This window comes from Lynx rufus, unplaced genomic scaffold (assembly GCF_022079265.1).
Source record: "Lynx rufus isolate CCGP_SWC_20201006 ecotype Redwood Valley unplaced genomic scaffold, mLynRuf1.p SCAF_7, whole genome shotgun sequence".
Taxonomy (NCBI): Eukaryota; Metazoa; Chordata; class Mammalia; order Carnivora; family Felidae; genus Lynx; species Lynx rufus.
Genome location: NW_025814889.1, coordinates 24,431,837 through 24,453,478, shown reverse-complemented (window position 1 = coordinate 24,453,478; position 21,642 = coordinate 24,431,837). Strand labels below are relative to the sequence as shown.

General features: G+C 39.9%; 1 protein-coding gene across 1 annotated transcript in view; it reads right to left on the bottom strand.

The window, feature by feature from the left end:
• APBB1IP (amyloid beta precursor protein binding family B member 1 interacting protein) overlaps positions 1 to 21,642 on the bottom strand; it is a 96,595-nt gene that overhangs the window by 35,605 nt on the left and 39,348 nt on the right. Inside the window, exons 3-7 of the mRNA XM_047066252.1 lie at positions 20,982 to 21,069; positions 17,094 to 17,386; positions 15,667 to 15,744; positions 9,097 to 9,256; positions 7,816 to 7,937 (exon numbers count right to left, since the gene is read on the bottom strand). Coding sequence (XP_046922208.1) covers positions 7,816 to 7,937; positions 9,097 to 9,256; positions 15,667 to 15,744; positions 17,094 to 17,386; positions 20,982 to 21,069 — 741 coding nt within the window. The remainder of the gene's footprint in view (positions 1 to 7,815; positions 7,938 to 9,096; positions 9,257 to 15,666; positions 15,745 to 17,093; positions 17,387 to 20,981; positions 21,070 to 21,642) is intronic.

Below are 21,642 nucleotides of genomic sequence, written 5' to 3'. Positions count from 1 at the left end.
CTAACCTATGGTTTCACTCTTATGTGGATCCTGAGAAACTTAACAGGAACTCATGGGGGAGGGGAAGGAAAAAAAAAATAAAACATTTTAAATAATGTTTAAGAGAGAAAGAGAAAGCGAGCAGGGGAGGGGCAGAGAGAGAGGGGGACAGAGAATCCCAAGCAGGCTCTGCACTGTCAGCCAGGAGACCTGCAGCTTGATGGGAGGCTCGATGCTGAATTCATGAACCAGGAGATCATGACCGAACCTAAACCAAGAGTCAGACGCTTAACTGACTAAGCCACCCAGGCACCCCTAGTGGGATTGCTTTTAAATAAGCATCTTTGGGTTCATAAATTTGCAGAACCTGGTTTCTCTCCAAAAATCTTCTATCCCTCTGTAAATGCCCTGCACTCTGAGAACAGGTCAGATGGGAATCTCAGTAATGAAAAGGTTTCTGTTATCTCATGAGAAAAGGAAAATAACCCAAGGAAAAACTGAGGAGCACATCTCTTATGATTGCCCATCTGACAGAAAATACTCAAGAGAAATGTGTAAATTTCATGCTAAATTTATGGAGGGTGAAATGTGATTTTTTTTTTTGAAGGAAAGGGGGAAACTCAGCATGTTTAAAATTTAGCTCATTATGTCCCTCTCCCCACTTATTTCCCTTCTTGTGCTTCCTGCCACAGTGAATGACATCAGGATCCATCCCATTCCCTAGCCTGAAACCAGAATGTCACCCTTGTCTGCTTCTATGCCTCCTCATTATACCAGCATTCATGGTCACCATATTCTGCAAAATTCTGCCTCCTACATATCTTCCAACTCCCTTGGGTCCATCATCACCTCCTTTTTCTGGGCTCTGTAACCACCTCTCCATCACATGGTGGCTTTCACGCTGCTTTCTTTTGTATCCATCCTCCATCATGCAGCCATGATGGTACTGCCCCCCTTCAAAACCCTTCAACAGCTCCCTGGAAGCCTCAGGATCAAGGCCAATGTCTTTAACATTGTTTACAAGTCCCTTGATCATCTTGTGCCCACTCCCCTCCAGTCTAAATGAAGTCTTGCTACACCCATATGATTTGATTTAACAACTGGATCAGGAATAAAATCATAGCAGAAACAATAAACTGGTTCAAAATCCACGCCCTGCCCCCATTTATTTCTCAGGTCTTACTCATTCCAATGCACTCAGTATTTAGTAGCTCTCAAGTTTTTATCCATCTTTAAGACTTTTGGGCCATTTGTCAGACTTTTTAAAGTTCCTTCTTTTTATCTCTATTTCATTGTTAGCTGAGTTTGCTTGTTTGACATCTACTCCTAAAGTTTTGGGTTTGGAGGAAGTATTGATGAGTGAAGTGAGTGTAAACCAACAGCCTGATGCCACTGGCCATTGTACTGCTCCCAGCCAGGAGGACAAGGACCTACTCCAGGAATGATGAGGTCCCCCAGGGGCCAGGCCTCTATGAGCTCTGACAGGTACTGAGATGGCAGGAACAAGCACAATACCCCAGCATCTTAATGCAATGAACAGCACCCCTGATTATTATCAGTGGTTGCAGAACCTTCTGTCATATCATAACCTTCTGCAGAAGGCATTTTACTCATCATCTCTAATTCCATGAATCATTTTTGTGCAAGAATGAAGCCTCAATGTCAGGTTATGTACCTGCAAAGAATAGGGCACACTCCATGCAATAGCTTTAATCATGATAGCCAAGTTGGATCACACAGTGTCAAGGAAGTGCAGTTTAATATAAAAGAAAAACACAATACAGCTAAATAGGGGCTCCTGGGTGGCTTAGTCAGTTAAGCGCCCAACTCTTGGTTTCAGCTCAGGTCATGATCTCACAGTTCATGAGTTCGAGCCCTGTGTCAGGCTCTGCACTGACAGGGCGGAGCCTGCTTAGGATTCTCTCTTTCTCCTTCTCTCTTTGCCCCTCTGCTGCTCCCCCCCCACCCCAAGTAAATAAATAAACTAAAAAAAAAAAAAAGGAACACAGCTATATAGGCAGAGTAGGCATTGGTGGTTGCAACTGGATTTTTAAAAATAACTGAATGCTGGAAACTGACTAAACAGTCTAAAATCCATTTTAAATGAATCCCATACAATTAAATCTGCATGAACTGGTGACTGGAAACATTCATTTCTGACTTGTTTTAACCAATATGCTATTTTGACCATTTTCTTTCCCACCAACGTACCTGAATGCACTGTCCCTCCCTGTCCCTCGCTCACCTCTCCACGGTCCAGCCATGCAACCTATCCCATGACCTAAATGCAGGTCCCTCTTTCTTCTTGGACTTTGCACTGGCCCGCTGCCTAGAATGCTCGCTTCCCCTCTACTGTTCCCCTGGCTAACTCCCCCAAGTTCTCCAGGTGAATGCTTGGACAGAAGTTTCTCTGAGTAAATTTCCCTGCCCGCCATCTGCTCCACAGAAGCTAGTATTTCACCTCACCCCCAGGCTTTTCAGACCCGACTCTGATTTCCCACTTCCCTTCTTTTCCCTCCCATCCTCTTTTCTTTTACTCTTACTTTGTTGCCTCTTCTACTGGTTTGTTTGGTCCATATCTCACTGCCTTCTATTGAAGGTAACAAGTTTCTACAATTTTCTTCTGAATCCCGCAGTTCATTAATTGTATTGATATACTGTCCATAATGTCTTTGAGATGCTATTTCCTGTCAGGGTCCTGCAGTATTTTCTCATAAACACAATGTTGGTTTTTCCTCTTCCCTCATGTCCTAAATCAGGGTGAGATTGTTCTGTAGTCAGTATCTGTCAACAGGCAAGATCTGTGGTTTGCCTTGAGCTGCACGCACTCCCTCTGCATCTGTACATCTGTGCAGAGTATATTTTTTCCTCAGGGACAGGATGAATGGGTTACCTGACTGCTAAGTTCCTAGTTTCACTGCTCTACTGAGCTGACATTTTCCTAACCTTGTGTATTATGAAGTAATACAGTAATTACAAAACCAAAATTCTCAGCATACACCTTTACTAAAGCTCTCTTGTGCTGTCAATAGCATTTTGCACGCTGGGACTTAATCTTAAGACTGTACCAGGCCATAGTCTCTGTCCTCCACCACTCTCATGTTAAAGCTGGAAGCTATGCTGTCCTTATTTTTGTACATGTCTTTTTCTTCAGCTACACTGTAAATTGTCTGAGGCAAAGATTATCTTTGCTTTTGTGTCTTCCACAGATAGCACAGATTAAACATGTAAACAGATACTCCACAACATTTGCTAAAGCCAAGTAAACGGAGTACATTCCAGTAAAGGTTCACCATATAAGTCAACAATGGAAAGACATTCAATGTTTTGAAACCTTTTGAGAAGAACAAATAAGTTGTTCAGAGTCTCAGTCTTTTCCTTTTATAATTTCTGGTTAAATCTAGTTCTTCACGCACAGTGTCTAACTCTTGAAATAGTTCCTAAACAGCACCATAAGCCGGCTGGGCAGGATGATCAAACCTGCAGGCCCACAGGTATAGATAGTCCTGACTAGGGAATGGAAGCAGGTATCAGTTACTCACTACTCTGTTCTGGGATTCACTACTACATATAAATGTTGACAATTACATTTGAAAAAGAATTAACAACCCAAATGAAATACAGGAGGTATTTGGATTTTTGAATTAACTGATTTGAGACACTGCTTCGGGAAAAAATGTAAGGCAATTAAACAAAAGAATTTCCAGGTTGTATTTCTTTAAGAAACTTACTCTGGAAATACTTTTCTCTAGGATTTGTTATTCTTTTTGTGTAAACTTAAAAAAAATGTTTCTGTTAAAAACTATCAAAGGGTCTCAGCATACAGCTTTTACAAAGGGACTGTGGGTATTTCAAAATTACAAAGCTTCCCTTTTAGGAGCCATGACATCAATGTGGGAATGGTCACAGTCTACTTCAGGAACAAGAAAGAGCCCTAAGGTCAGCACGCTGAAGTAGCTATTCACATGGAGTACTGAACAGAAGATATATTATCCAACCAAACACTGAGAAAATGGAAATACTTAATATCAGCAACTTAAAAAATGTTTCCACTTCCATTATGGTCTTTAAATGTGATTGCAAATTAGAAGAATCTATTTACTTGGTTTTAAAGAACAGATTATTATCCAGAAGAATTCAGCAGGAGGATTTCTGCCTCCTCCTATGATACAGTAGCTTGTAGTTAGACCAAAGCTTCAAAAGAACAGCTTGAAAATCTGGATTAAAAAAACAACAACTGTGTGAAGGTTTTGGAGAGCTATGGGGGCAACCAGGACGTAAGGGGCCAAGATCCAAGAGATAAAGGAACCACAAATTGATGCTGAGATATTCTGAGAGCCACATTTCCCCTCTGGTAAGAGGCTGAGAATCATGGCAGAGGACCTGAACAGGCACTTCACAAAAATCGATAATAAACATTTGAAAAGGTACTCAAGCCTTTGGCAACAGAAAATTTGACTTAAAACCATAGTAAATACCACAACACACCCACATAGAACAGCTAAAAAAATATTTTTTTAAATGGCAACACCAAGGGCTGGCAAGGATCTGGAATAACGGTAATTCTCATACAATACTAATGGAGGCAAATCATACAATCTCTTTGAAAAACTGCTTGGCAGTATCTCCTAAAGCTAAATATGCGCAGAAACTATGAGCTAGCAATTGTACTTGTATGTATTACACAAGAAAAAAGTCTCCATATGTTCAACAAAATACAGGTACAAGAATGTTGTCAACAGCATTACTTGTTAAAGCCCCAAACTAGGAACAAATCAAATGTCCATCAGTAATAACAACAGATAAACTTATTTTGGTACAAATGCACAGTGGAATACCAAAGGGCAAAGAAAAAGAACAAGCCATGTTCTGCCATATGCAACAAAAGGAATGAAGGTAAACACCAAAGAGTACTATGATATGATTCCATTTTATACAAAGTTAAAAAGCATGAAAAACCGAGGCCAGAGAGGTCAGGATCATGATTATTCTTGTAATGGGGGTCAATGGCTGGAAAGGGACATAAGCGAGTCTGCTGATGTATCACTCATGCTCTATATTTTGATGTGGGTGGTAGTTCAATGGGATGTGCACTTTGTAAAAATTCACAGCATGTAGTTATGTTTTGTGCACTGATTCATTAGATGCCATGGCAAGCTGCAGCTATCCGCCTATACTTATTCTCTTCTTTCTCCTCTTGGTTATACAATATTGTAGCCATGTTACAGCGCCTGGGCACCATTTTTATAGACTCAATGTGAAAACTTCTTTGTGGAGGAATTGTGCAAAGTGGTGACTCTGAATACAACTCCCAATTTTAGTTATGTGTATCGTTATTCAAATAGACTGTACTTGTCAGTTTCTTGTGTAGCTCAAAATCCCCTGTAACTAAGTTCTGGCCAATGCGATGGAAGCAGAAGTAAAAGTGCCATTTCCAGGTCCTTCCAGTAAGAAGTGTGGTTGTGCAGTTCCCTGGCTCTTTATTCCCTCCCTAAGAACTGGGAAATGGCCGGGTGGAAAAGCTGCCTTGGGCCCAGAGATATAAGCTATTGTTGAGAATGGCACAGCCTCCTACTAAATCTACCCACCTATGTCTGCACTGGTACGTGAGAAAGAATAAAGCTTCTAGCTGGTTTGAACCACTGATCTAGGGAGTCTCTTTGTCACAGAAGCTAAGATGGTACCCTAACTAATACAGGCATTAAAACATTCCATTGAAGGTAGTTACAATTTGAAAACTTTGTGGTTGATCCCTGAACAACTCAGGTTTGAACTGCATGGATCCATTTATATACGGATTTTTTTTGGCGGGTGGGGGGGGGATATAGTACAGTACTGTATTTTCTTTCCCTTATGATTTTTTCCTTAATATTTTTTCCATAGCTTACTGTCAGAACACACTGAATAGTACATCTAATATGCAAAATATGTGTTAATTGACTGTTTATGTTATTGGTAAGGCTTCCCAGTCAACAGCAGGCTATCAGTAATTAAGTTTTTGGGGAGTGAAAAGTTATACACAGATTTTCAACTGCATAGGGGGTCGGTGCCCCTAACGTCCCTCCCACACTGTGTTGTTCAAGCATCAACCATACTTTTATTGTTCAATATTTGTCAAAGACAATAGTATTTAATTGCTTTCTTGTCAGTGCACCACCACAAAACCTAGAGAAGACTCTAGAAAAAAGCACAGTACGGGGAAAGAGCATTTTCTCACAAGAAAGCTGCTCTAGTATCCTGCTATTTCTGCCTCTAGTGATATGGGACTTAGTTTTTTTAACCTGTAAAATATAAAGGTGTCTGGATGTCCCCAATGATCTTGTCTGTGTTTAATGTTCTTTGACTTTCCAAAAAAGACTTAATGACCCTCATGCAATTACAGTCGGCTGGAGGCCACAGTGGGAAAAGGCCTGTATTTCTGTGACATCCTTGTACACATGACTTGAAGGAAGCTTTTTCAAATATGGAGAACAATGCTTTTAAAAAACATTTTTTTTTTGAGAGAGAGAGAGAAAGAGAGAGAGAGAGAGAGCACGAGTGCATGGGAGTATGAGAGACTCTTAAGCAGGATCCACACTGAGCACGGAGCCCAGCGCAGGGCTCGATATCATGACCTGAGCCGAAATCAAGAGTCAGACGCTTAAGTGACTGAGCGACCCAGGCTCCCCGGAGAATAATGCTTTTTATTATGTAGACTGTTTATACAATTAAATCACAATAAATGGTACATTTTCCAGGTGCCCTCTTTGGTAATCTCAGCATCAGTAAGCACCAAGTATTAGCAACAACAAAAAAGAGTGTTTAAAACATGAAGCATTCATGACCCTTAGTGCATCAAGGTATATTGAATTAATGTAGCCAAATTGAAGTAAGGATAGAAGAAGAGGATCAATAAACAGACAGATATGCTTTGGATGCTGGATCTAAAAAAACAAAATGGTTTCTATTCTTTCTGAATCCTTTAAGGGCCTATTATAGTTTACGTATGACCTAAGAGTTGAGTTTGTGTATTTTTATTAAGTGAAAAAAATTTTTGGGGCGCCTGGGTGGCTCAGTCGGTTAGGCATCCGACTTCAGCTCAGGTCATGATCTCACGGTTCATGAGTTCGAGCTCCACGTCGGGCTTTGAGCTGACAGCTTGGAGCCTGGAGTCTGCCTCTGATTCTGTCTCCCTCTCTCTCTGCCCCTCCCCCACTCATGCTCTGTCTCTCTGCCTCTCAAAAATAAAGAAATGTAACAAAAAAAATTTTTTTTTAATGTTTATTTATTTTTAAGAAAGGGGGGTGAGGGGAAGAGAGAGAGGGAGACAGGATCTAAGAGGCCTCTGTGCTGACAGCAGAGAGTCTAATGTGGGGTTCGAACTCATGAACCATGAGATCATGACCTGAGTGGAAGTCAGATGCTCAACTGACTGAGCCACACAGGCATTCCTTTATTTTTTTTCAATGTTTGCTTATTTTTGAGATAGAGACAGAGAGAGACAGAGAGAGAGACAGAGAGAGAGAGAGAGAGAGAGAGAGAGAGAGAGAGAGAGAGAGAAAAGGGGAGGGAGGGAGGGAGACACAGAATCCAAAGCAGGCTCCAGGCTCTGAGCTGTCAGCACAGAGCCTGATGGAGGGCTCGAACCCACAAATTGTGAGATCATAACCTAAGCCGACGTCTGGCACTTAACTGACTGAGCCACCCAGGTGCCCCTGGATTGTGTGTGTGTGTTTTTTTAAAGGAATATATTTGCAATATTTTGTGAGACAATGAATGATGTTTGCTAGTACACAGGTGACATTAAAAAAAATCCTCCATATTTTATATGGTTTAACTATATACAAGTTATCTTACCTGGGGGTTTTTAAATACAGCGTATTTTTCCTCTTTCTCCAAAAATAGCACTTTATTTTCTGTGTCTCTTGTCCAGTCTGATAAGACTTCAACAACATTTTCATGGTCTTCAAAAATCCTTTCTGATGAAACAAGAAAAAGCATTCTTTCCAACCCAAGACATTAGGGTTTCCAACAGAGAATTAAGCTAGTATTGAGTTAAATACAATGCTTCATTCTTCTCATCGGTTTTTAGAAATTCCTAATTCTTCCATGATGTCACATTGTAACACCCCTATTATGTTTCTTCTTCAGTGTCAGGTCTTCAACTTATTTTCCACAAAAAAACATGGCAGACAACCATGATAATGGCCAGCCACTGCACTTTTTTCTTATCTGCATTTTTACTTTTTACTTTAAACAGTCTCAGATGGAGGTAAACATCTTATCCATAAGGAGGACCATGAAGCAATAATTGGCTAAACAACTCTGAAGGAGGCTATGAGACATGTGATATGTTCTCTGAAACATCACCCCTAAGACACTAAAAACTACATATGCATATCTGAACCAAACCTAAACATACAGGAAGGCTTTCATTTCTCTATTTGACTCAGAGAGTTGAAAAATACCTCAAGAGATTCTTTCAGTGTACACCATTTCATTCATTAAAAAAAAAAAAAATTCACTGAAAGCTTTGAAGGCAGGCAATTCTGTATTCCACCAAGCTCTCCTGAGAGAGACAACTGTTCTGAGTGATTTTAACAATAAGAAGTAACAAGAGTATTTCTTTAATTGCTTTTTCACTTTTTTTTTTTTTACTCCAATTCTACCAACTGTCCTTTGCTCTTTGGAGCTGAGCCTCTTCATCCAAACAAAGTGTGAGTGGGGACGGTGGAAGGGGAAATGAACATTGATGTATGGCAGAGTTACACTATAGTGTAAAGATGCAAACTCTAAAGAGACATTAGCTGACAGATACCCAGGCCCTCCCACAATATGTTCAACTTACTAAGCATGCAGTAAGAGGTCTCATCCTATCACTTCCTCTTTCTTATGGAACCACTACAGCGGCGGCAATAATAGTGTTTACATCCCCCAAGGTCTGGCTACTTGTTACAATCTGAGGCTCTTCACCACAAAGGAATGAAGAGGCAAGCACTGAATCTGCCATAAGGGGAGTGATTTATGGGAAATCTTGATAGTCTTGAACCAAATTCTTCTTAATAAGAGACCAAATCCCATAAAAAAGCAAACACACAGGTTTTTGGAGCACAGTCTAACACTGAGGATGGGACTTACCAATTTGAAGTTCTGGGTATATTTCATAAAGACACCAGTCTACACTGCAGTCACAATGGGTTTTGTCAAAAAGGTTGTCTAGAACATCCCGGGCTGATTGCCGCTCATCCACCATCAACGATTTAGTGCTGTTATCATTCATGTGCACCTTGACAACAAGCTGAGGATAAAGCCACAGGGTAGCTAGTAAATTTCAGCAACTGGAGAAGGCCATGAAGATTAAGGTTTCAAAGTTGTTATTATTTCTGTGAATTTAAGTAAGAAGGTCTCCTGCAAAGTCACTCAATATGAACTCACTCATATGCTTAGTACTGCCTAAGGTGCAAAAAATATGGAGATGGAAAAACCTATTCACAAACCAAAAATAAAAACCCACAAGCCAACACAACAAAACAAACAAAAAAACCCAAACTGAAAAAAACGCATAATAAACAAAATCCTCGCCCAGCCTTCAGAGACCCTGCATTCTGGTGAAGCAGACAGAAAACAAACAGGATCAAAGAAGTGCTGGCTTCCTGCTCTCCTGATATCTTTCTATACTTGTTGAGGTTCATCCAGGAGCCCAGAAGCATTTCTTGTTTGAAAGCATATCTATAATAAATTCTTCTCTTTTGCTTAGCTGGAGTTGAGTCCTATTTCATGCAACCCAAGAGTTCTAAGATACAGAAAAGATCAAGTTGGTTAAACTACAATTCTTTTGAAGGTCAAGAGTACATAGCAACACAATACCACTGAGGGGCCTTACGGGAGGGTTACAGACTGTGTCATAGCTGAGTATCTTTGAGATTAGAGGTGGATTAAGCAAAATGAATTATGGAGGCATGAAGGCAAATTAATGATCAAATTTACTTTTCATTCCATTTTTTAAAAAAATTCTATTGCACTGAGTTCACAGTGAAATTGGTAGTTATCCCATTCCAAATCTGGAGGGTTTGGTGGCAGCAGAATTTACTCATCTTCAATAAGGACATAGGATTTCACTGATTTTTCCCAGGCAACTTGTCAAAGTTATAAAATATTCCGACCCCCCCACCCACCCCAGAGAGACCATGATTCTGATTTAATATAAGAGAATTCATTCATGAAGTAATTATGATGGTGCTATATAGCCAGTCTTCAAAAGGAACAGCGGAAATGTGCCCACTGAGCCCCAATTTACTACACACATATGTTTGGGGAAGATTTCCTACAACTCCTGGAAAGCCCTGTGTTCTTATTTTAGTCTTTACCAAGATCACTGATCCTACCTAATTACATGGGAATTAGCATTACTGAGAGTCAATCAAGTTGGAGTCTATCTCTGATTGCCATGCCGGAAGCAGATGTTGTTACCTTTTCCTTTCCAGACAACACTGCCCTGACTGACCATCAGCCTGAGGTGTCTGCAACTATACATATTATACAGAGAATTCCTGGAAACATCCCTAACCAGAACTGCCTGGTACCACTCTTGCTTACTTACATTTCTATTCTAACTTGAAAAGAGAAGTGTGAAACAGATAAAGACAAGTTCTGCCTATTCTGTTTGTCTAGGGTCGGTACTGGTTATTCACAGATGAGACTTACCACTATTAAAAAAGTGAAGGACTGGAGAAACGTTACATTTGGTAACATTTCTCCTCCCCAAAAGTTTGGGTTAGGTTCTGAGCCCCTGAGAAACTGCCTCTCCTGTCCTACTTCTACCTAATCTGATCTCCAAAACGTTCTATAGGAAACAGGATGAAGAGCGCAATCTTGTGGATTGTTATGCAGAGTTACTGATAGAAACCCAGGGTATGGGTGGAGATAGAAATCTGGGTGAGGGGCCCGAAGGAACCACAAGTTAGCATATGCCTTCTTTTCTCAACAGTTGCACACTGAGAGTGAAACATAAGACATCAGGGCAGCAAAAGTGCGTATCCTCTCCGCAGGATCATTCAAATTAGACCTTCAGTCCAGGTTTGTCTGCAGAATACTTTTTCTCCCTTGAAAACCTATGAAACCTGTAGCCCAGAAACGTCTTGATGGAAGGTTGCTTTTTTCCTGTATGTTTGTCTTTTGATGTATTTTTTTTTTCAACGTTTATTTATTTTTGGGACAGAGAGAGACAGAGCATGAACGGGGGAGGGGCATAGAGAGAGGGAGACACAGAATCGGAAACAGGCTCCAGGCTCTGAGCCATCAGCCCAGAGCCTGACGCGGGGCTCGAACTCACGGACCGCGAGATCGTGACCTGGCTGAAGTCGGACGCTTAACCGACTGCGCCACCCAGGCGCCCCGTCTTTTGATGTATTTAAAACAATAGGTCCAAGTGCCACAAAGTCAAAGATACATTCATCTGACCTGAGGCATGAAGCATGGAGGGTTGTACAGAAACACAAAATCCTCAAATAGCGGGCTTTATTATGATTTATTTTCTGTGGAAGGCCTACCCACTGCTCTCTACTGAAAATTATTAGTATTTTTTTGTAAATATTTTTTAAGGTTATTTCTTTATTTTTGAGAGAGAGAGAGTGAGAGAGAATGCATACAAGCGAGGGAGGGGCAGAGAGAAAGGGAGAGAGAGAAATCTGTTAGTGCAGAGCCCAGCGTGGGGCTTGAACTCACGAACCTTGAGATCATGATCTGAGCCAAAATCAAGAGTCAAATGCTTATGGAGCCACCCAGGTACCCCTCTGCTGAGAATTACTGATGTGGAGTAGCTACATGTCCTAAGAAAACATGGCCAACGTTAGAATTTAGAAGACTTAATCTCCACGATGGAAAAAATAATGATGTTTGACCACATTTCATTTTTGCTTAGGTATTCTTGAGAAAAGAAAACATATGTTTGTGTTTTGTTTTTAGATAGAGGGACAAAAACTGAATCACATAATTTCACAGTGATGAAACTGTTTTTTTTATTTTTTTTGGCAGAAGTTGCAAACTAAATTTAATCCACATGTAGTTATGAATGTCTACAATTACAGAACTTGGAAAATAAAGAAAAAAAACAAGAGAAGGCTGGCAACTTTTAGCAGGAAGAAATTGTATTTACTATTCTTCACAGCTTCTGTCACATTTACAAGCTGAAGAATAGCTACACTAACACATAATATTGCTAGATCCCAGTTATGTGATAGAGCAAGCAGAGCGCTTTTCATATCTATACTGTTTGATACAGGATAGAATGATTCAAAAATGAAAAAAACCTCCCCTTTTAATCTGTTACAGTAAGAACTTCATGATTTCTATCATTTCTTCTTTTTCTTTTGCAAGTTGTTAAATAAAAGAATATCCTAGAATCATATACATGATCCTATACATCATATACAAAGAAAATTATATACATTTTCTTTGATTCCATGATAAAATTGACACATGGAATTGCTCTCCTGTGTCACCGAGCTTTAAAGCAAATGAACAAACACATGAAGTTAGTGAGTGAGTCTGATCCCATTTCCAGTTCCAAAAGCTTTGTAACATAAGCTGTATGTACATCATTTGCAATCCAAAATGATGTCAACACCCTACAGAGTACTTGAGTACTTGAGTACTACAGAGTACTTCAGACTCCATTTCTATGTTGCAGACTATGTATGAGTACATCTTAGTCATGTTAGTAATGTACAAGTGTCTCTGTTATTTTCTTTTCTTTCTTTCTTTCTTTCTTTCTTTCTTTCTTTATATACATTTTTTTATTTTTGTCTCTGTCATTTTCTTAATGTTCTGTGCTCACAGGCTTCTGTTTTAAGGACCGTATCTGGAGTGTCTGAAATCAGACCAAATGTACAACTCAAACGTACACAGAGTGGCTTTGTTTGACATCTTCGTTGAATCAAGACAGGTTGTGCATTGTGTTTACTGTTACAATTCACCTCACCTAAATTATGGTTGAAGTTCTCTGGCTTTCTGATACGCTGCAGGAAACAGCTGCTATCTCCTCCCAGTCTCTTAACCTCTAGTTGAAGCAAATCGACTGAGCAAGCTAGCTGTCCTACCTTTTTATCTAACAATCGACTTCTCTTTTCACTTCCCCTCTGAAAATATAGCCAATGTGGCCCCCCTTTCACAAACAGTCTGGTGTTTTAAAATAGTTTAAGTAATTGTGAATTTTCTTTGTACTCATTTCCTTCTGTGTTTTTACCCTACAGATAAAGTTAGTGACCCACTGTGGCCCACGTTTATGTACAGGGAGCCACTGTGCCAATGTGGGCTGTAGAACAGGCCACCCTGCTTGTCATCCTTTCCAGTTTCCATGAAGTATCCAGGATGATCTCTGAAAACCAGATATTATCCCTGGTTAAAAACCCTCAAATGGCTTCCCAATGCACTTATACATTCCAGACTCTTCCTTGGGTCTGTGAGGCTGTGTGGCCTGGCCTGCCTCTCTGACCTCAACTCCTCCTCAACTTTCCCTCCTACTCAATGGCTCTCTGAACAATGGCCACCCAGCTTGCCCAGGACACTCTCCAACTGTGTGCAGGGGGAGCTGGCCTCTTCTTGCTGCCCAGGTCTTTGTTTAAGTGGTGTCTCCTCAGAGAGGCCTCCCCCATCACTAGGTCCACCTAGGAGTGGCTCAGGTACTCTCCATCACTTCTTTCTGCTTTACTTTCCTCCTAACACTTACTCCCCCTCTAGAATTTAACTCTACACAGGAAGAGACATGGCCTGAACTGGAGTATATCTGTAAACCCAGCACCGTTCTATGGGATGCAGGTGTGTCAGTGAAGAAAACACAAAAATCCCTGGAGGAACTTCTGTGGGGGTGAGGAGGAGATGTGGGCAATAAATAGAAGTAGATAGTATGCTGGATGGTGATGAGCACAGAAGAGAAAAAGAAAGTGGGAAGGGGTGGGGGTAGTGGTGATGTGTGAGTGCAATGTCAGATCAGAAGGCCTCACTGAGAAGGTGACCAGACCTAGGAGAGGAACAGAGAAAACCCACCAGTGTCTGGGGAAGAGCTTTTGAGGTAGGACACTGTAAAGTGCAAAGGTCCTGAGGCCAGAGCATTCCTGGAGTGTCTGAAGACCAATGGTGAGACCAGGTGGCAAGAATGGGGTAAATGGTGGGGGACAGCGGGCAGCCAGACCATCTAGGGGCTTTCAAGTGCTGTGAGGATTGGGCTTTTTTTGTGTGAGATGGGGCACCATGGGAGGCTTTAGCATGGGAGGGGCAAGAAGACAGGATGGGAATTGGAGCACATGAGAAGCTGGTCTCAGAAACATGACAGCTCATCAACAGTTACAGGAAAGACTATGGACTCTATGTCACAGGTGCAGGCAGGCAGGAAGATAAATGTGTCAGGAGCTTATGGAACCTTCCTTCTGAGTCCTGCTATTTTCTCAGTGCAACAGGGAGCAACATCATTAGCTGAGAGAATGTGGATGTGGAAGGTATTGGAAGTTTTAAAGGAGAGACCAGGTAGAAATCGTTTCCTAGGTTAGTGGGAGAGTGCCTGCACTGTTGGGAAGCCTAGGCACTGGTGAGGGGCAGACTGAGTAGGAGGAGAGCTGGATTTAGCCAGGGCTTAATGAGATGAGTACAAGGGGACAGAAGGGCAAGGCAGCTGAGGATGTAGGATTCCAATAACTGACACAGAATTTAATCACATGTAGAGAACTGGGAAGAATAATGGTAAAGAATTTCATGCATGTTTAGAATGAATGGAGCCAGACTGATCTGGGAAGACTTTCACACATGAACCTTGAATGTCTGGACCCAGGGATAGTCAAGGACTATTTACTGAATATTATTCAGCATGTATTGAACACTTTCATCCAAGGAACCCTGATAGGTACTGCAGGAATATAAGGTCTTATGCTCTGTGAAAAGAACAATTTACCCAGCTAGAAGTAAGAAGTTCTTAAGTGGTCTCAGACATGGCATATGCTTCAGGAAGTAAAATAAGATTGTTTCATCTTTCTCCTAAGTTACCAAATCAACTATCATTAACACTTAGCTGTTATTAGGTATGCTCTTCTACTGAGGTTAAATACACGTGTTTCTATGATAATGTAATATATGTGTTCCTGGAAAGCCTACAGTCTGCAGAAAACACACAAAGAAACTGCAGGCTTATTGGGAGAATAGGATTAGACAGATCACTCAAAATATATGCAACTTTGAACCCAGAGCACTAGTCAAAACATTTGAGATCTCAGGAAATAACCAGGACATCTAGGGCGGGCAGCGGGGCTGGAGGTTGCCTCAGGGGTGATGAAAAATGTACAAAAGCAACTGGGGAAATGCTGACTAAGGGAAGGCCAATGGAAGCGGAGCTCTGACCCAGTTAAGTGGGCCCAGAAGGTGGCACCACTTGCTATTACATGACAGCTGAGCAGAACAAGAGGGTGCCTCCAGGGGAGGGAGCCCTGGGGGTGGAAACTTGGAAACTTCCACATTTATATTACATAGATCCCTATTTATCAATCACAAATGAGCTAACTGATGTCACAGAAAGAATAACTATGTAATTATCTGTCCTAAAATTAAAAAAAAAAATTATACCTATTTGGAAAACACCACTAGAAATTTTAGTTTTTTTTTTTTTCCATTAAGCATAAATGTCATTAACTTAACTGCCCCATGCAAAAGTGATTCATAGTTTACCTTCTTGACCTTGGCTTCCTTCAGTTTTTCCAATGCTAGCTTAATTTTATCAGCCTTGGCTAGGGCTGCTTCTTCTTCCTGTAAAACAGCAAGACATTCAACACCATCCACTAGAGAACAGCAGTGAGAAAATACCTGGGCCATGGCTAATGTCTTAGTTACTTTATGTTGACAAAAGGCTGTGTTAGGAGGCACCGAATTTCACATTTGATTTTCAGAATTTAAATAACCATAACAAAAAAGTTCAACCCAAAGAGGTAGAATGCAGTCACTCTTTGTATCTTAGAAATAGTAACTTCAAAGATAAAATGAGGACTCTAAAAGAGCTTCACATATTTAGTCCACAGAAATCTCTGAGTGGCTCAAAACTGTGGAGTCTAACCTGAGGAATCTACAGGTGGATCTCAAGGGATTTGAGTACTCTCTGAGATTATATACATTTTTCTGGATCAGCATACATTTTCTGGGAGTCTTAGTTTTTATTTGATTCCTAAAGGGGTCCTTAGTTTTCTAAAAGTTAAGACTCATACTCAAACCTAAACTTATAATTCACCAAAAAAACACTGACAAACACATGTGAGCAGGCAGAAAAGAGAGTAAAATATTTTATGAGCCTGAAGCCCTTTATTTTTATTTTTTTTATTTTAGAGAGAGAGATAGAGCACATGAGTAGGGAAGAGGGGCAGAGAGAGAGAGAGAGGGAAGAGAGAGGGAGGGAGAAAGAGAGAGAGAGAGAGAGAGAGAGAGAGAGAGAGAGAGAGGAAAGAGAGAATCTCAAGCAGACTCCACACTCAGTGCAGAGCCCAATGTGTGGGCTCAATGTGGGTCTTAATTCTATAACCCTGGGATAATGACCTGAGCTGAAATTAAGAGTTGGATGCTCAACTGACTAAGCCACCAAGGTGCTCCTAGGGCCCTTTGATTTTTGTAAGTAAATGTTCCACCCTCACTCCACCCAACTACGACATTACAAATAGTTCATAGATATATTTGCTCTACTGAACAGGGTAGCCAAATTCAACAAAATTCCATTTAGGTCAATTCAGAAGTATGTGAGGAATGCTTTCAATTCTTTACATACTGGGCAAGCACCAGAGACAGAGACATGATATAAAATTGGTTGCACTGTTCATGCCAAGTTAATAAAACATTACCCTAAAAGGTTGAGTACTATCAGGGAGTGTCGCATACAAATATAAACTTAAGCTGAGCTATAATAATTCCTGAATATGTCCCCAATATGTTCTTTATACACACCAATGTGTCTTCTTATGGAGGACTCTGGCTTTGCAACAAACGTACTCAGTATCCTTGTTTAAGTATCTCAGAAATTAGGTAATTATGAATGTAACTGTCATTTTGAAGAAAGTCAAAGACCATGGGTAGCAGAAGTCAAGAGTCCTGCCATCCCTGTCCCACACACTTACCTGAGAGAGAGGTTCAGGAGGTGGTGGCGGCAGTGGAAGGTCTAACATGGGATCAGCCGGCGGAGGTGGTAAATCATCCTCATACTGGCTAACACTAGTTACAGCAACATTTGCTCCGTAACCAAGAGCGGCTGCATCGCTGAAATCTGGTATGTTCAGGGGTGCTGGATGATTCTGATTCTGAGAGGGCTCTTTCTGTGCCTGGATTGTCCTCTGCTCAGCCTCACTTATGTCTGCTACCAGATCTGCCATGAGAGCATCTAAATCTTGGTCTTCCAGCGCATTTAAGGACTCTGATAGGAAAAACCACCACGTTAATGATCAAAATAACAATTTCTACCTGGGAAAACAGAAAGAAGGCCATTTTTTAAAGAATTTTCATTTTTTAAATTAAATATTTCTGTTTTAATTTACATCCAAGTTAGTTAGCATATAGTGCAACAATGATTTCAGGAGTAGATTCCTTAATGCCCCTTACCCATTTAGCCCATCCCCCCATCCCACAATCCCTCCAGCAGCCCTCTGTTTGTTCTCTGTATTTAAGAGTCTCTTAGGTTTTGTCCCCCTCCCCGTTTTATATTATTTTTGCTTCCCTTCCCTTATGTTCACCTGTTTTGTATCTTAAAGTCCTCATATGAGTGAAGTCATATGATATTTGTCTTTCTCCAACTGACTAACTGCACTCTGCATAATGCACTCTAGTTCCATTCATGCAGTTACAAATGGCAAGATTTCATTCTTTTTGATTGCTGAGTAATACTTCATTGTGTGTGTGTGTGTGTGTGTGTGTGTGTATGTGTGTATACACATCAAGAAGGTCATTTTTAAGAGTGATATTTGGGTATGGGTTGTCAGGGGCAGGGGTGTGGGAAACAGGGAGAGGCTGGCGAAAGAGTAAAACTTTTAGTTATAAAGATGAATAAGGTCTCAGGAACCAATGTATAACATGGTGACCATAGTTGATAATACTGTTATTTAACTGTAATTTGCTGAGAGAGTAGAATTTAAATATTCTCAACAACAACATGTGAGGTGATGGATGTTTTCATTTTTTTAAATGTTTATTCATTTTTGAGAGAGGCAGAGTATGGGGGGGAGGGGCAAAGAAGCAGGCTCAAGGCTCTGAGCTGGCAGCACAGAGCCCAACGTGGGGCTCAAACTCACAAACTGCAAGATCATGACCTGAGCCAAAGTCAGACGCTTAACGGACTGAGCCATCCAGGCGCCCCTATTGATGTGTTAATTAACCCTATGGAGGAAATTCTTTTACACACATACATATATTGAGTCACTTACAGCTGTACACTTTAAATGTATTACAATTTTGTCAATTATACCTCATCAAAGCTGAATTTCTCCTCCACCCCCCACCCCCCATAAAAGGAGAAAAACTTATTTTCTACCCTCACAGATTAGCTACAAAGTCAGATCCAAGCACATAATTAGTTGCCTAAATAGGAATTCTTGTATATTCTGGTGCAAGAGCTGAGAGTTTTAGAAAAGTAGGGGAGGGGAGATGTTGGAAACAGATGGAAGGGGAGTTTTCCCCAGGCCTTAGGAGAGCAGACAGAGTACCGATGATAAATCTATTTGGAAGAAAGTAGGTCCCAATCAACCGGGGTTTAGTATGCTTTGAGACTTGTGGTAAGGATAGAACTTCTGTAGGCACACCATCCAACTACGGAAACTCTCACATTCAAAGAAAGAGTGATTAATGATTATCAGCAGGAAATAAAGCACTAAGGAGGTTGAGAAGTAAAAAATAATTTTAAAGAACTGGGTTAAGTGGTAAATACTTCATAAGCCGGTGAGCTGAGAGTTAACTTTTAAAAAAGCACGGACACGGATTTTCAGAGTGAGGGTGAGGAAGGACAGTTCTCACTGGAATTTCTTCCATGTGTGATCGGTGATTGGACATGTGATCCTGAAAGCTGACAGACTGTGGGGCCTATGGGGGAGTGGTGTCAGTGAGCACTGTTAGAGGAGTGCTTTGGTGAGCAGGCATTCACTGGATGGCAAATGTAATGAACACAGGACGGGCAGTATGGAAGGGATTCATGAGGAAGAAGAGTCACCTGCTACGTGCAGGATGAAGTGGAATGAGGAAATGCAGCTTACTCAGCAACGACCATGAAGCTCTGTGAAATAATTTACTGCCAAACACCATCATAGTAAATACCAAGTAGCATATTATACTCATGCTGATAGTTCTAGTGTATAGCACTTGGACTCAAGTAAATGTGTAAAAAGGATTTATTTTCTTCTAAGCCGTTTTTGCATATAACTTCTTCATAAAATTGAATTAATTTAAAAATTTTCAAAGAAAATATATGTAGAACAAATGAAGTATATTCATAATTTCCTAATGTCAGCAATTATGTTGTGACTGTTGCCATATGAGCAAATTATTTTAATCCTTTATAAAAATTTTAGGGACAGAGTTCCCATAACAGTTCTCATATTAACAATTTCTAAAGAAAATCATAACCTTAACTATATCAATACAGAAGTGAGCAATACAGAATTGAATGGGTTCTGTTCGGAAGTCTTTAACTCTCTGAATGACTTTGGGCAAAATATTTTTAACTTATTTTAGCAACATTTTAAGTGAAGACAGTAAAAAGCCTATTTCTTTTCTAATTACCAACACATTTAATTTTCAGTACACATAAGTAGTTTTTAATGGTTTTGTCCTCTACCCAAATTGTGCCTCATGGATATGTCTTATCTTCTAGTCTTAATGACATGAGTTTCTCATGACTATACTTAAACAATACTATATTATTGTGGGGATTCTTTGTTTTTGTCGTTTTCAGTAATTTTTGGATACTAGGTACTGAGTGCTTAGAAAGCAGTAGTTGAGTCGTCTATAACTGCAGTATTGATTAATTCTTCTAATTGAACTGATTAAAGCACTCAGCCATGGTGAGTGTGATTAGGCAAAAACCCACACTGTTCATATGTGCAAGTATATGTTATTTATTAATGTCAGACAGTTTACCAAGGTGTATGGCTTCTTTTGAAATGTCATGAATGTTACCATCACTCAATCTTATGATGGAAATAACTGCCAGGAATAGTTAAGTTTATATGGCAAACATAAAAGAAGGTAGGAAAAGAACTCAGAAGAAATGTATTATAATTTGTCCAGGTATAGGCATTGGCACCTAAAGGTTTATAAAAAAATTACTAAAAATAACAGAAACAAAGAAACTCAGTGACAGAAAAAAACTTGGAATTCTGGATTTCTGTAACTGGGCTTCTCTATTTGTTTTTCATTTTTTTGGTGGGTACTGCACGTCTTTGGAAAATCTTTTTCAAGAGTTGCAGTGAATTCTCACTGGAAGCAATTACTACAAGATTCATTGTAGTTTGAAAAAGCACATGGGCTAAAGATTGTCTTTGTACTAAATAAGAAGACAGATTTTTGTTAATAAAATAATGTGATGATTTCAGGGAAGATAAAAAATAGAGCAAATACATATTAATTATATATCAATTAAAATATATTTTGAAGCACCCATACATATATTATCAATCATTCTGAAATGAATAGTTCATTATTATCTTTGAAGGGACATTTCCTTATTAATTTTTTTTATTCTATTATAGCTTCTTACTCTTGGGGCTTAGTACTAGGAAGAAACTCCCTTTACTTAAAAAAAATAGCTTTGATACTCTACATAAATGCAGGACAGTATTCCCTTTCATTGTAGGCAAAAATATCTTTTTGGCCCCCCAATTTAATCCAAACACCATAAAACACAAGCCGAAATCCAGGAGTTTAAAATGTCCAGGTTCCTTACATTTTTGTTTTCAAATCATAGTTCTGTACAGATGTTAGTCATTGTTATGATTTCAAATTACTTAAGAAATTATTTTGCTTACCATTTAAATCCTTAAAACCCACACTGTAGTTGAATTCAGCTCTGGGTGGTTTGGGGTCAGGAGGAGGAAGAGTGTCAACTCCTAAACTCTGTGAAAATAGATCCCCGTCCTCAAAGTTATTTACCACATTAACATGTCTGCAGTATATTTTAATCATTAAGACAAAACCATTTATTGTTTACACATTTTCTTTCTAAATATGTTCTTTAAAAACTGTATTCTTACATGCAAAATGCTTTATGTGATTTTTTACCCCTACAGAAAATGACTACATCAAAATGGTTCTACAAGGTATACCTTGAAACAGCAGGTCAACATAGAATGATGAGCATGAGATAGTTAATTTTCAGGAATAACAGATAAATCTCCTGTAATGGTGCAATTGTGACACATATCGTGTGTAATTCTTGTAAGGACTTAAGTAACGACATCAAAGAAAAGGAATGTCTAGTCACTTGGAAGATCAAAGTTGTTTCAGGATGAATCTGCCAGTACATAATAAAATATTACGCTTTTTCTTTTTTTTAAACTGTTTTTATTTATTTTTGAGAGAGAGAGAGAGCAAGAGCTGGGGAGGGGCAGAGAGAGGGAGACACAGAACCCTGAAGTAGGCTCCAGGCTCTGAGCTGTCAGCACAGAGCCTGATGCAGGGTTTGAACTC